This window comes from Typha latifolia, chromosome 3, assembly GCF_019914945.1.
Source record: "Typha latifolia isolate L0001 chromosome 3, TyphaL0001v2, whole genome shotgun sequence".
Lineage (NCBI taxonomy): Eukaryota > Viridiplantae > Streptophyta > Magnoliopsida > Poales > Typhaceae > Typha > Typha latifolia.
Genome location: NC_133088.1, coordinates 4,562,166 through 4,577,925, shown reverse-complemented (window position 1 = coordinate 4,577,925; position 15,760 = coordinate 4,562,166). Strand labels below are relative to the sequence as shown.

The 15,760-nt window shown below is 36.2% G+C and overlaps 2 protein-coding genes across 3 annotated transcripts in view; both read right to left on the bottom strand.

Annotated features, from left to right (window-relative positions):
• Positions 1-3,907: 3,907 nt before the first annotated feature.
• On the bottom strand, positions 3,908-5,395 carry LOC140783280 (probable galacturonosyltransferase-like 1). The gene has a single exon (XM_073130102.1). It carries the CDS (start codon positions 5,144-5,146, stop codon positions 4,118-4,120), a length of 1,029 nt encoding a protein of 342 aa, XP_072986203.1. The 5' UTR covers positions 5,147-5,395; the 3' UTR covers positions 3,908-4,117.
• Positions 5,396-12,281: 6,886 nt separating this feature from the next.
• Positions 12,282-15,760, bottom strand: part of LOC140784209 (ubiquitin homeostasis protein lub1) — a 44,132-nt gene continuing 40,653 nt past the window's right edge. The window contains exons 20-23 of one of the 2 annotated variants that reach the window (XM_073131470.1): positions 14,311-14,380; positions 14,015-14,080; positions 12,647-12,795; positions 12,282-12,513 (exon numbers count right to left, since the gene is read on the bottom strand). In XM_073131470.1, the coding sequence (XP_072987571.1) occupies positions 12,661-12,795; positions 14,015-14,080; positions 14,311-14,380 (271 nt within the window). In that variant the 3' untranslated portion in view covers positions 12,282-12,513; positions 12,647-12,660. Of the gene's footprint in view, positions 12,531-12,646; positions 12,796-14,014; positions 14,081-14,310; positions 14,381-15,760 lie in introns of both variants that reach the window. The other variant, XM_073131471.1, reaches the window with a different exon arrangement.

Below are 15,760 nucleotides of genomic sequence, written 5' to 3'. Positions count from 1 at the left end.
GAAAATGTAAGAATTTTATTCTAGAGCAATAAGTCACAATTTTTGACACTCAATTATGATAGTTTAGTAACTAAAAATAAAAGTATAATATTAAGTAAACATAATAGAAATATAAAAGTTATTTTTTGAGAGACTCGAAATTATTCCAAGACTTCTATTTACTATAGAACTATTCTCTACAAACTTTAAAAATAAAAATAAAAAGCCTTAAATATCTATAGCTAGGATTCGATGTATTACGCTAACCTGATCCGTTTATTAAAGATCGGAAAATTGAGATTAATTAGGTTGGGTTACACTCTAGATCTAACTAATCACAACCTTCTCCTGTGTGTTATTTTCTTCTATATTCTACAAAGTATTTTTACTAGTTATTGCTATATCTTATATCATATATTGATGGTACACAATGAAGTTACTAGTCATTATGCTTTTATAATTAAAACATTTGCTCATTTAACCGTTAATAATTTGTAGGCTGTGTGATAATTATATTTGATGTAATATAAAATTGACATAATAGTTTGACAAATGATTAAAATACTTTTTATAATTGATGAATGGAAGAGGAGAGAATTGAAATAATAGTTGATTGAAGCAATACATTTTCGATAGTAAATAAGTAATTGGCGAACAATATTAGATGGAAGATGAGACAAGATATAAATAACTATTAGTAAATTAGTATTGGGATAAATAGTTATTACTTATTATACTAGTATAAAAAGGCTTATAATAAAGTAAGATTTTCTTACTTAAGTGAAAGTGAAAAGGCCTTAATTATACTTAGTATAAAGAGGCTTATAATAAAATAAGATTTTTCTTACTTAAGTGAAAGTGAAAAGGCCTCAATTTTTGCATAGATACCCCTTAAAACTCTCTCTCTTTTTTAAACATAAATATACCTCAAACCTAACTAACAATTAAAACTTCATCAATTTTAATCAATTTAACTATAAAAGATCGAAGTACCCTTATGTTTATTTGTATGTATTTATTTCAATGTACAGTATGTATGTCTTTTATCAGTATCCACAAAGATATACACACAAATAAACAAATTTGAAGAGGTAAATACATGTAATAAAAGGAAAAACCTAAAAAAAAATATGCTTAGTACTAAAACAAATTTCTGGTCTTGTTTGGTTTGACTCGAACTTGATTAATTAATCTTATTTCTTAGTTTTAATTTTAAAAAAATAAACTTAATTAGATATATAAAAAATTTTAAAAATATTTAATTACTGAACTAGATTTTTTCTAACTCAAAGCAAATAGTGAGTAGTACTAGTAGTATGGAAGAGAGACGTCATGAAAACCAAATCATTATCAACAGAAAAAATAGTGGAAAACGACCTCACTTCTTGGTGGTTGCTGGCATTAATTAAGGTCGGCCACGTAGTCAACATCCCTAAGAGAATCCTAAGTTAGCCAGCCCACTATATATATATATATAATCTTTTAAATTAAAGCTAAGTGGAAGCGAGTCTAATATCATTACTGCCAATTTGGACCCACTTCAAGACATTTTGAGTTTTAGTCTACTGATGTCTACGTTACTCGGAGCCTCATGCAACTATTGTTTTAGTTTTTCTTAACGAGATGAAACATCTCTCAAAGCTTATTGCTAAAGGAGGTTTAATTTAGTGTGGCCTTAATAAAAAAAAGGTTGAACTGATTAATATTTTTTTGTATATAAATTTTTTTAACTTAGTCTTTTAATAGGTAAGATAAAAAAATATTTAACGATAAAAATACTAAATTGATCGGTGTTTTTAAAAAAACATTATTCTGTGAGTTAAATCTAATTAATTAGAATTAAAATTGAATTTAAATTAAGAAAATTTATTTTTATATTACTCATAATGATTCCAAAGCTACCTGTATAACGAAAAAGAAAATCTTACTTTTTGTAAGAAAATTTAAGACGATAAATATTTTACACTCTAAATTATAAAAATGAAAGATGTTTTAATCACACACACACACACACATATATATATATATTAACTTTAGTAATCTTATGTTAGAAATATCCTATAACTAAAACATAATGATAATTTTAAAAGAGAAAAAAATTTCAGTAGCAATAATATTTTAAATATAGTGACAAAGATAATATTTTAAAATTTTTTAGTGACAATTAAGTGAAAAGTATTTGCTAACTTTTATATACCTAATACCTTGATTTTGGAAAGTCATTCATTAAAGGCTATTTCAAATTTTTGGGTAGACTAGTGACTGTCTCCTGCTCCATCTCTCTCATATGTCATTAAGGCATGCTTATATATTTAATCCGGTAAGCGTGCCAGGATTTGAGTTTATGAATCTCAAACTCCTACGTCATATTAACTCATCAATTGGGTTCTCCTTTGAAACGAGATGATACGACTCGGTCATAATGGCTCCACTCTTAACATTGAGTTCATTGGAATAAGCCTATTTATCTAGTTAGATTTTTTGCTTGAAAAAATAAAACTTTTTGTTGGGGGGCTTTCGAACGTAATGGACCACGTTTGAACAGGCCATGTGAACGCCTATACGTGTTTGAAAAAACAGAGAACGTGATTTGCGTGTTTGAATGAATGCACACGTTCGCAACGACAGAGAACTATAATTGCGCGTTCGAATGCGGTCAGGCGCGTTCGAACGCACCGCGTCGAAAATTATTGGTTTGTTAGGGTTTTAACTTAGTTGTTTGGGTCCCGGAGGTGAGCCTCCATAAATATATATATATATATATATATATATATATATATAGAAGAAACCCTAATTGAAGTTTATTTGATAATTGAAACGGCATTGTTGTCCTTATTTCCTTCTTTCTTGCTCTAGCCATTGGCACCCTCTCCTACCTCCTTCCTTCCACCGCCCAAGTTCTTGGTCGGCTTCCTCAAACTCCTAATCTCTCTCTTCTACAACAACTTCTCTCCCTTCGCCCAAAAAGAATTGGCATAGCACCTATCTAGCCATTGAAATGCTAGCAAGTTATGGCTCATACGACCTTTGGTCATTGTTCGGCCGATATCTCAAGATTTAGCTATCCAAATCTGGCGACAACATATTCAAAATCTAGTAAAATTCAATGGCTAGATCATCTACAGTTTCCTTTGAATCAAACCGATTCATAATACAAGAAGAGACACTCAACTCTTTTAAATAAGAAGAGGTTAATATGTTCCTTTTTATTATATTTTAATTTTTATTAAATATTTTAACTTAAGATGTTCCGTTCCTATAAGATAAAAAGGAATTAGAATGCAAAAATAGGATATTAAATGCAATTTTTTTTTTCCATTTGTTATGCGAGCGAAAGAATGAATTCTATACAATATACAGTGACGAAGCTTCCTGTCAATTCTCTACCGACATATGCATGCAATGAAAGATATTACATGCAGCCGTAAATGCTAACAGAATATAGTCAAAAGATTTCATGCAGGTGATTGGTTCATAAGCACGTGTATTGCACGAGGCGATAAGCAATCTCTTTCTTTACTAGATCACAATCTCATAAACTAATTATAAAATTACATTAAAAAAAATTATGAAATATTTAAAATCACAATCTAGAATCCGACATTCCGATTACATGGGATAAAAAGGTCTAGCGGTGAAAAAGATGAAAGAAAAGAGATATAAAAGTTGATCCAAAAGTTGATCGATGGATTGACTAGGCTTTGATGGATCTTAAAAAAATATTTGATATTGGAAAGTAACTGAGAGGAGACTCATAACTCTGGCCGACACCTAAATTACCCCCAATTTAAGGTAAACAAAAGTACCTTTTATTGTGTCCTTTATATATATATAAGCATTTTTATTAAACTTCAATTTATAACAGTTGATAAAAAAAATCCTCTTGCATCCCATTCCATCTATTTAAGCAACTAAGAAATTTGGAATCTCCAGACAACCCTCTTCTTTTATTTATCGTTATTAATTCATTTCTTTACATTAGCCTTCATATTAACGCGTATTTTTTTTTCCCCAGAAATATTACAAAAAGAAAAGGAAAGCGAAGATGGAAATATTTTAAATTCCTTCTTCTATGCTCGTGTTTCCGGCATCGACCATCTAGAATTTACGGATCCGGGCGTGGGAAGTTTCAACGAGATTAGGATCCGTCTATAACGGGTCGGGCTCGGAGGAGATCGTATGGCGCCCAGAGCGCGTCAAGCGGGCACGGGCGCCTGGCGTCGATCCGAACCCATGGCTTGCCCTTACCACTCCAATGCAGCAGGCTAACGGGTCCCGGATGAAGATCCCTACACAACCCGATAAAGTTATCCCCTCCGAGCCCGTGCTGGTTCCACTTGTGGTCCACCGCCGCGATCCGACCCGCGAAGACTAGCAGAAACGGAGGCAGCGACCCGAGCTCGTAGATCCGCATCCGCTTCTGGAGCTCCATCCACTCCTCGATCCGCTCCGTGTATCCGCTTTCCCTCCACCGCTCCAGATCCATTACCATCACGCCCGTATTAAAATAACACGCCCTCCTCCCCTCGAACGCCATGGAGAGCACCGGGTTCGCCCAGAACCCGGGGGTAAAATACGACGTGAAATTAGCATTGCAGTACTCGGGCGCGGCTAGGGCGATCCCATCCGGTAGCGGAGTCGAAGCCAGACCCCTTATGTCGTCGACCAGGACGAGATCCGAATCCAAGTAGACGACGCGGCGCACGCATGCCGGGAGGAGATGGGCGAGGTAGGAGCGGGCGTAGTTTAGCGGGCGGTCGAGCGCTTCGCGGATGGAGGTGGAGATGAGACCCGAGACCCGGGACTCGTCGAAGGGGTAGATTCGGAAAGAGAGGGAGGGGAAGGAGGAGGCGATGGTGGCGTTGAGGTGAGGGATCGCCGAGGAGGCGAGGAAGTGGAACTGGATCGACTCGGGGCAGGAGGAGTGGTGGAGGATGGAGAGGATCGCGGCGATCGAGCCGCGGAGGTACGCAGCGTCCAGGGTCATCGCCACGTGGACGGCGGAGGAGGAGTGGGAGCACGAGGCGGCGGATGACGTCGTGAGCGGCGGCGGGCACCTGGGGGAGTTGTAGAACTGAGGGGCTTCGCGGAAGGCCAAGTCAGCGGCGGAGGAGGAGATCGCGATGGCGGAGAGCATCGTGAGGACGAAGATGTGAGCGGAAGCCATTACGTGGAGTGGAGGAAGGGAGAGGGAGAATTGGAGATGGAGATGGAGATGGAGGAGGTCTCTATATATAGAGGAAGAGAAGCGGACTAGGGAAGTCAAAACTTTAGAAGAAGACTAGGAATAGAAGACGAACTTATTCAGTATCGGGAATAAGTTATTCTAGTCGAAATCGGCGGATCGAGAGATCTTTTATGACGATGGGAGAGAGAGAGAGAGAGAGAGAGAGAGTATAAAATAATCCGGTTCTCTCGTATGAATAAAAATAATTTGGACAAAGGAAGGAATAGAGGTTGTGGGGATGCTTCGGGTTGATGCCAAATTTCAAAGTACCAATGGGGCGCCGACAATTAGACGCAGGTGGGCTTAGCTGTTATGAAGTTGCTCTCCAAGGATTAGAAAGGATTAGTTTTCAGTTTATGCAATCAAGTAATAATCGGACTTGGTTCTTTTTTAACATTTTAAACCTAACATTTATTTTTATTAATATTCTTATAATAATAAAAATAAATATTATATAGACTTCGTTCCAATTTTATTATTTTTTTAAACAACATAATTCATTTCCAGGTAAAATATTAAATCCATCTGTTCCAAAATTCATTTCTTATAAACTTTTATAACATTCTTTTAAAATGCTAAGATGTTCTACATGCATATTTTGCAATGTTGGTTTTAGCTTCGGATAAATGGAAATTAAATTCTTGGACATTCAATATTTCCCTCTCTCTCTATCTATAAACAATTGGATCCTTAATTTGCTCTAAAATCCTGTACAAGTACTTTCTGGAAGGTTGCAAGATAGCTGAACAGAGCACACCTTACAGTTGTAGGATAAAGAGCAAATCTTGCAGTTGTAAGGATGGATGTCTCTCAGAAAAAGTGATAGCTTTCTCTTTTCTTCTGCTGCAAGTGTGAATGCAATATGCATCTTTTCTAAGAGAGAAAGAGAAAGGTTGGTGGGAATAGGTTGCTGGGCTTGTTTGAAATCCTCTATAGCAGATTAGACTGGGAAATGGCAAATGGGGGTGGCTCTTTAATTTTAAGTGTGGGGTTCCCTTAAAGGTGGCTGTGGCTCTTTAGGTGTGAAAAATCCACTTGGGATTATTAAATTTCCTGTCAGTTATCAGGATGCCACTACTCTACTTTTATTGATAAAAAAAGAAGAATGGAGGGTGGAGAAAAGGGCTCGGATGTACTACTGATATATAAAATTGATACAACTTTGCATCTTCAACTATTTTTATTATTTATTATGATGAGTTTTATTTTGTCACCTCTGTTCTATCTTATTTATGTTTCAAATGTCAAAAAAATTGATCATGATACTTTATTAATTTGGTAGCTTTCTTTTACGGCTCATCTATTGTTTTATTTTTCAAGGGGCATGGAAGAGCGAGCCCATTGAGAAGAAAGAAGAAGGATTGAGGAAGAAAGGCTTGGAGAGATTTTTAATTTTAGTGAATGGTTCAGGTTTTACAATAGATATACTGCTAATTTTAGTACTGTAGATTAATTAAACTTAAAGGCTGGTTAGTCTAATAGATAGTAAATATAAAAATGGAGGTTGATTCTATAGGAAGAAAACGAAAAATAAAATTTTCTATACTTATTTTTCTCTTTTTTATTTATAGTTCATGAACACATTATTCTCATAGAATTTTTTATTGCATTAGTTATCTATTTAAATTTTTATTAAATATATGTTTTGCGAGTCGTATAACAATTTTAAATGCAGTTAATCTTATAATGTTATGTATTTTTATCTGATTAGAATCGGATTAGCCTCTACTTTCTCTTTCTACTCTTCTTTTCAAGCTAGTTTATCCTGTCTATTTACAATAGCTCTTATTATTAGAAAGATAATCCAAAATATATAGTAATCCAGAAATAAACCCTCATTATTGCAAATAAAATTATTATCATTATTTATCTTGGTTTCATATCGTTATCAACCAAAACCAAAAATTTAATTTTCTAATAAATGGAAATTTTGAATCGTACTGAGAAGTACAATGCATTGCCGGCAAAGTTTTTGCCAGAAAAGATGAGCTGATGGGTTGACTGACACTCTATGTGTGAGGGGACACCAAAAATGGCGGAAGAATATTGGCGAAGAATAATAATACATGGGGAGTACGGACGTAGATGTAAACTCTAGTTAACATTAATATTATTAGGAGTCATTAATTAACACCGACACCAAAATGTTGACCATCTTCTCATAAATTCTAGCTTAATAAACACTCTAGATAGATAGATAGATAGATAGATCTTGACTGATGAGTTCCATAGTTTGTGACTCGAATAGAGAGTCAACTCTCCCTCCAACATAATATTGCCAAAGTATAAAAAAAAGACAGAGGAAATTAGGCTACTTTGACGCAATGGAGACTCTTATTTTACCTAATTAGAAGCTTCCTCACACCACAAGAGAATGGAACATCTCTAACAGTGCAATGCATTACAAATCCACTTTGAAAAGCCTAATCAAAATACTAGGAATTTCTAAAGTATGAGGACTAGTAAGTACCAAAGAGAGAGGAATCCCAAATGTTAAAATTTTCATCTATAACTAACAGCGTAAATGACCAAATTATTCCTACCATCTACAACACTAATATTTCTTTTTGTCGTAAATAAGTTACTAGATAACCAGACTTCTCCTCCTATCATAAATCAAATTGTATGTTTGTTTTCTTTTTTTCATATTTTTTTTAATGGTTGACTAACGGTTGTAATTTGATTTGGACCACAGGGAGGGAGTTATAAGTTAAATTTGGACTAACACAAACCAGGTAGAGCTGAACTATAATTTACCCTTGAATTAGAATGCAAAGAAACAAAGCCTAAGCAAAGTAACTTGTTGAAGATTCAGATGATAGATTCACCCAAGTACCGAACTGAGACACCATCCAAGTGCTCATGGAGAATAGTTGAAGGTACTACCCCTTCAATTAATGAGCATTGATAGCTTTCCAATTGAGTAGAAACCAAGTCAAGAATCGGTAAGAAAGAGGCCAAACTATTCTAGAATGCACTAAATAAATCATGGAAACTTACAGCTGACAAAGTACAGTCTCAGATCCCAGAAATCTATCACTGGTGTCTCCTTGGCCACTGCAATGGCAGCACATGGGAAAGTCATCAGTGGTCTCCTGCATTAAAAGGTTAGCAAGAACTCTATTAAGAAACCTGATACAAATGTGAACACTAAAAAATTATATACAGTCTCTGGTCAACTAGTAGCCCATAACTTGTCCCATATCTAAAGGATAAAGTATTTAATTCTCCAATAACTCTGCATTCTCATGTGTGGCCTTTATAGCTGGAGCCTTTCCTCCAAAAGGAAGGGCACTTGGTTACAGAGGGTCAGTCTAACTATCTATGATGGAGCTATCAAGGCCATTGCAGTATCCATGTCTCCCTACTTGCAGTAGTTCTTGGATGAAACTGGGCCATTACAGTATGTAGGACATTACTTGCACTGGAAAAGGGGTAATATTCACAGACAGAACGATAGACTCTCACAGTGTTGAAGAATACCATACATTCTGAATAAATAGAAAAAAAAATAGGAAGAACTTCTGCACTGGCTAGAAAGGACCAACTATATTAAGTATTGGCTTACTGTCCGAAGGATTTATGAAAGAGTGATTTCATTCAAGTTGAGGTTTCTGGAGACACAATGGAAGACCAAAACTAATGCGAAAGTATTAGTAAGAAAAGATATGATCATAGACTGAAGACTCTATCATCTTTGGTAGTGATACAATGAACTAAAACCTTGAGACTGGACCAAATACTTCATTGTATCACTACCAAAGAGATAGGATAAAGTGATCATAGACTAAGACATTATCACTAGACTCACTTAATGGAATAGGAAGAGCGATAAAACTACAAGTTTGGTGCTGCAGTATCTTGCTTAAGTGCTGGCTTTTGTCTATCTACTTGTCTATCTTGCACTTCTGAATTAGTTAGGTCCATCCACAACTGCATATGCAAAATGTTGTAAGAACTCTACTGCACCAGATGCAGCAATTCCCTAATTCTTACTAGAAATTCTATAATGAACAACATCCTATGCTTAAAAGAGTGCTTTTCGGCGAGTACCTCGACACCTACAATCATTATTCTGTGAGCAATTTTGCACAAGGTTGCAACCTCTTACTCCAGTAAAACAATCTCAAAACACGCCAAATCAGAACACATTGCGAACATGTATCAATCACTGAATTATCCTAACCTTCAATGATAAACAATCAAATTAGGCAGGCGTACCTAGTAATTTTCCCCCACCAACCCTTAAAGGGGTTTTCACCTTCTTGTAATGTCATAACTAGATGCAAGTCCACAGAAATAACTATACATGATTAAATTCTTCTAAAAGTCTCTTCCATAGGGATCATAAGGTCCTCTGCCTTCAGACTATCCTCTCTGCATGTTCAAATCAATTTTAAGACTAAAAATGAAAAATAGATCTGCAAACTCCACAATCATTGTTTTTGAACCGTATATTAAGGTGGAGAACTGCTGAATAAGTCCATTTTCTGCAAAATGAATGACACGAATTTGAGAATTTTCTCATTTTTGCTATTTAACACAAGTGGATAGTGAGGCTCATATACCATTGCACCAACATTATCTTATCTCAGGATCTAATCCACATCCTGTTTCTTTTGCCAAAAGCAACAATAAGTAGTATATATTTTACGTCTAAACTAAAGCTGGATATTTTCCCTCAACATCTAATCATTTGTTCTACAGCATCTCCCAGATTCCCACAATTGTTTTACTTCCAAAGCTAAAAGAATGCCCCCAAAACATCATCTCTCTTACAATGTACTATAAATCGCCAATTATCATCTTCTCCAATACTCAATTAAGATGAACCTGCAGTTATTAATAGGACAAGCTATAGTTTTCACAAACAGCAGCAGCCGTATGCCAGATGAAAAAAGAAAGAAAAGCTCTAATATTTCTATACTTCCATGCACATATAAAAGTTGGATTAAATATATTTTACGAATAATATCACTTTACTCTCATGTATTTCAAAAAGTCTCAAATGAGCCTTTACTTATGATTAAAATGAGATTGTTAGTTTTTCTATTAAATTTAACTAAGCATTGCTAAAATGACCAAGCTACTCCTGTTGTGTTTGTTAGATTTTATAAGTCGTTCCAACAATCACACACTAAACTGCAGACTTAAAATATGGCAACATCTTACTCCGGGCTCAATTTTAAACTTCAGTATGTCTCCTCCTGCCATATGAGAAGCTAAGGCTTGGAACTCCTCACCTCTCTGTTGGATCACCTCACAGTTCATAACCTGTAAAATTACCTTAGCTCTCAATGACTTTTACTTGCACCTGCATGAAATTCTACATTGCCAATACTTCACTATAGTAATCTGTTGATTTACACTTTGTTATTTAAAAATAAATATCATTATAAAGAAACACAGATGACAGACCCTATTAGATAGATGATACCATGTCTAATTATTCACTTGTGCCACAAGCCGTGGCTAATTTATCAAGAAACAGAAACATTATGAACAAACATGCCACTAATGTAGAACAATGTAAATGCATACGGTGATAAGAATCCTATGAATACATACATAACATCACTGTAACTATCTAAATCGCGAGAACGGTTCCAACTACAAGGTAACCAACAAGAAACAACGCCACCTCCAGATAGGCGTCCCCCTGCTGTCCAAGCAACGCCTGCTGTAGGACTCCCTGCCCCATACCTGCCATGAAATGAATGGCTATACTAATACCCGTAAGGAAAAACAGCAGATGGTCCATACGGGAATCCATGCACCTCGAAGCTAGCTCACATCTGGGTACAAGCCCTCGATAGAGGTGGCGACTGGAGCACCGCCCATGACCCCCGGAATTCCATGAGGATTAGCTTGAGGGCCTGTCGCAGGCTGCTTTCCTGTGGGCCGAGGGGGAATGGATTTAGACTGCGGGTACGCGAGAGTCCTTCCGCGTCCGTAAAGGGGGACTAATTTCGCCTAACTCGACGGCGGCCTTGCAGACGGGGCAGTGAGGCGAGTGGGCATGGCCAGCAGAAGAGATGGCCGCAGTGGGTCACAATCGGGTCTTGCGCCGATTCAAGCCAGATGCTGCATTCAAAACTCCCGGCGCCGTCGCTGATGCCGCTGCTTCTGGAGCAAGACGGGTTCTGGTGATCACCGATCACTGCCTGCTGATTCTCCAAAACTAGTATCCATTTGTATAAGTGTAATGCCCACAGCAAAGAAGAATTGATTTCGAAAAATAACGTTGAAAATTCCAGATAGGTTATATCGGATCTTTCGATGCCTTTTTTTTCCCCCTGGGTTTTCGACCTTTATCAGCCAATGAAAGGAAATCGAATGGCTTCTTGCGCGTCGTCGACTCCGTGCTCCAACGCGATGAATTCTTGCATGCATGCATGCATGCACTTTACAATCCTTAGGTGCGTGACGGCATCCCGGCCGTTCTTAATATAGAATAAACTGCCCATGAGATCAATGCTTTATATTGAGTAACGCACCAGCGCTAACAAGCGTCATAACAATATTGTTTGTTGTTAAGATTGCGCTACTGGTCTTAGTAGCGACCTCAACAATACTGTTTATGAAAAGAAAATGGAAAATAAATCTTGTTTATGTTGAGATGCCCTACATGGCACAACATTGTAATTCATAGGAAGATGAGTATTTAATAAAAATCTAATAAAAAATCTAATAAAAACCTAATCCTAACCCTAAATCTAATAAAATCTCTCCAACAAACTCAACATCTAAGGATCAAGCCGCCGCCTCCTCTAAACAAACTCGGGCTCAACTTAGGCTCGATCTAGATCAGCTCAAGCTCGACTCAAATTAGATTAAGCTGAGCTTAAATATCTTTGGAGGGCTCAAAATTAATCTCGAACAGAGCATAAGCTAGAGTCGACTCACTCAGGCTCAACTCATTTACACCCCTAATTAAGGGGCATCATTTGATCATAATGACAAGATGGAAGAGTAACATGGTAAGATTCATACACATGTCGTCAACCAGACAAAAGATTCAAATTACAAAATTTTAATAGTTAAGATTGACGATCCATAACCAGAAAACACAACAGGCACGTAATGGATAAATTTCATTGAGTTGAAAGAATGCAATTCTTTACCACCTCACGTTTGAGCTCAATAATTCATTACACTGGTTTAATGCATCCACGATCCCGATCCCGATCTATCTTTATATAAAAGCCACATAGGTAGCTTGATCACAAGATAGCTACTCTCTTGGGCCTGTGGGATGCTACTCACTCGCTTCATCAAAAGATAACCATTCCGATTCCAGGACTACCCTGCAGAAAAAAGGGAACTAAAAATAAAATTTATAGTGGAGATCACTGATGTGGAGTCAATGATGTGATCAAACAGTAAAAATAAAGGGAGACGAAAAAGAATTATCAGAAATTGTGGAGATCACAGAAATACCTGCATATCTATTGTTATGTTGCCTTGATTATGAGCTCAATGTCAGCTCCCACTTCAGCAATCTTCAAGTCCTTTGAAGACTTTGCATCTTGCGCAATACTTTGAACATCAAAATCAATGGCGATGGATTTTATGAGACCATCTAACATCTATTTGGGGATCAAAATTAGGGACAACAAATGTATGTATCCAGAAATTTCAGTACAAAGTATGGCAGAGAAGATCCAAAGCATAGTTGGCCCACACAATCCCCTCATCGGACCAAAGGATTAGTTATTAGCCAGAGAAGTATGAAGGACATAACAATTTATTCAATAATGAGTAATGACCACTAGAGAAGATATTCACACGCCAGTACAAATATGATTATGTGACAAAAGAGTACCACGATTATGTGCTAGATGAAGCTACTGAACATAATTCTTTCTGAAATATTCTATCCAAAATGGATGCAATTTTTTTCATAAATATAGGTTCAAGTAACAGAGCCATTTGACAAGGCATGTTCTGTTCAATACCATTACTAGATGTTTCAGAAAACAAACTAAGCCATAGCACAATAATTAGAATAAAAATCCAAAACACTAAAACATTGCAAGAGCATAAAGGAAAGCAGAAACGACAAATGAAAAAGAAAAAACATTGAACATACCTAGCTCACAATGAAACGGAAGATAAAGAACATAAAAAGTATAGACCAATCTAGTACAACACTGGAAATAGTAAGGAAATAACTGTTTGCTTTGGTCCTTGTCAATAATATTAGATTTTAAAATGTAGACTCCTAGTGGAAATTGAAAGTATAGTCAAGTTTCTTGAAGCTATGAAATCTGTGGAAGTTCGTTCTTGGATCTCACTTGTGGGATTTTCCTAACAAATTTTTTGTTGCTCACTCTTTTTGAAATAGGCTATGTAGCAGGCAAGCAAGTATCAAGATCAATTAAGTGCATTACCATATGTGATATAATTAGTCGAATGCGAATTGAGTTAAAAGCAACTGCTAGACAGCATCGTGAGGACAACAGGAAACAGAATTATCCAAGGATTGGAACCAGGTTACTTGCCATGTGTAAATAAGTATCTGAGGCAAGCAAAGGTCAGTTTCCAGCTCTACTTGCAAAACTAGCATAGATGGTGTATCCTTTAATTACCATTGTTTGTAAGTTTTGCCTGAGATGGAACAGTAACTGAAGAAACTTATTGAAAATTAAGGCCAAAACTTGCAAGTTCGTTGATTTCAACTTTTGTACAACTGATACATTTTGGCCAATTTTTTTCTAGGGGTCAAAGCTGAACCAACCAAAACCAAAACCAGAACTGTGAACCACATAACCAACAAAATGTCAAACATAACTTCCCAAAGGATACAAGAGAACCAATTGTGACAAGCGCCCGGAATCTTGAATCAACATCTTGATTCCCATCTTCTGCAATCTGAATAATCTAGGATGTGAACAATACATACCAGAAAGCCAACACAAAATATTTTCACTGAAAGAGATAAATTAACGGCATCTCGAGTTATAATCTTTGCACACACACACACACACACACACACACACACACACACACACACACACACACACATATATATATATATATCATATCATATCAAATCAGAGAGAGATTAAAATTTGCAAAAGTTGACTAAAAGGTGGCCATACTTCAAGAGCTGCAGAGAGAACATGAGCTTGACAATCTTTATCCTTCAACTCGATCAGCAGTACAGCATAACTGCAAAATGAAATGAAATGAAATTTATTAAAAGAACAAGCCATAAAAGAGAATATCTGTATTGCACAATGTAAAAGATTTTAAATATACTGAAATCTGGCATTTTACTTGAGATAATGCTGAAGAAAACAAAGCAAATCAGTATAAGCCAAATAAATATTTAATACAATAACTGTTATCTTATCAACTATATCCAGAACATCTCATCTTCTTTTATTGAAACAAAAGTTCAGCATGATGTCATCAGCAAAGAACATACGCATGGGCTTATATATTTACAAGTATATTCAAGAACAGAATAATTTGATAATGTCTGATTATTGCCCCATGCTACATTAACAAAATATATGGAAGTGCTTGGTTAGGTATCTAGAAAATTTATTAGAATATTGAGGTCTCATCAATCTCTTCTTCAGTCCCTACTAAAATATGCAGTTATTTATGTACTTCATATTGGGAATTTATATGCATACAACATTCCTAGGAATCTGGTTTCTTGTCCTTCATGTGATGTGGTCAAAACCAAAGTTCACCATGTCAACCATCACATGTTGATACATATTGTGCCAGTGAATTACTGGCATTGTTTGGGGACCCTCATGCCCATCTTTGCCGACCGATAACTCCAGGTATTGAATGTATCTTACTTCGCTGAGTATCTCGATATTCCCTCCTGCCTAAGCATGCCTCTAAGTATTAAGCATATCTTACACTAATTTTTAGCACTAAAAGACTTCAATTTAGCCCCTAATATTTACTTAAGGCCCTAAAAAGGTTTACAAATTGTTTTCTAGACATACTGAGCCCATCCAATCTGCCAATATGCAGTGGCATACCATCTCACCACTTGCTGCCACAATACATGCTGAGCAAAGACCGACATGTCATGCCTATTGCATGAGAATCCGTTGTCAAAACCTTAGGAAATTACACAACCAGTGACAACATAGTCCTCTACATCTTGTGTTGTACCATATGCCTTTGATTATTTATAATCCTTTAAAGTTCTCTTGTGCCTTACTTTTCTGGTGCACACTAGAGTCCATTATTGCAAATAAAAAGAATCAAATATAATTAAATTGCAAAAGTCCCCTTAATTCAACCTATTGCCTTTAGGCCCACACTGGCAATTTGCCTCCTCCTTTGACTTATTACATCATCAGTGTGCTAGTTAGATTTTAACAAATTAATTTCTTTAAACAAGGAAAAAACACATATTAGCAAGATTCCTTACAACCTAGTCTTTTTATTCAAGGAATAAGCAGACATGCCATCTTAAAGTTTGCATAGACATCATACAAAATGAACAAAAAGAAACTTGGAGATACAATTTATGTTTTTAAACAAGGAAATAAAATGAACGTTAAGAAACTGATTCTA

Bases quoted from the DNA above. Each gene is read 5' to 3' on its own strand.
- LOC140783280 (XM_073130102.1), bottom strand. From the start codon at position 5,146: ATGGCTTCCGCTCACATCTTCGTCCTCACGATGCTCTCCGCCATCGCG.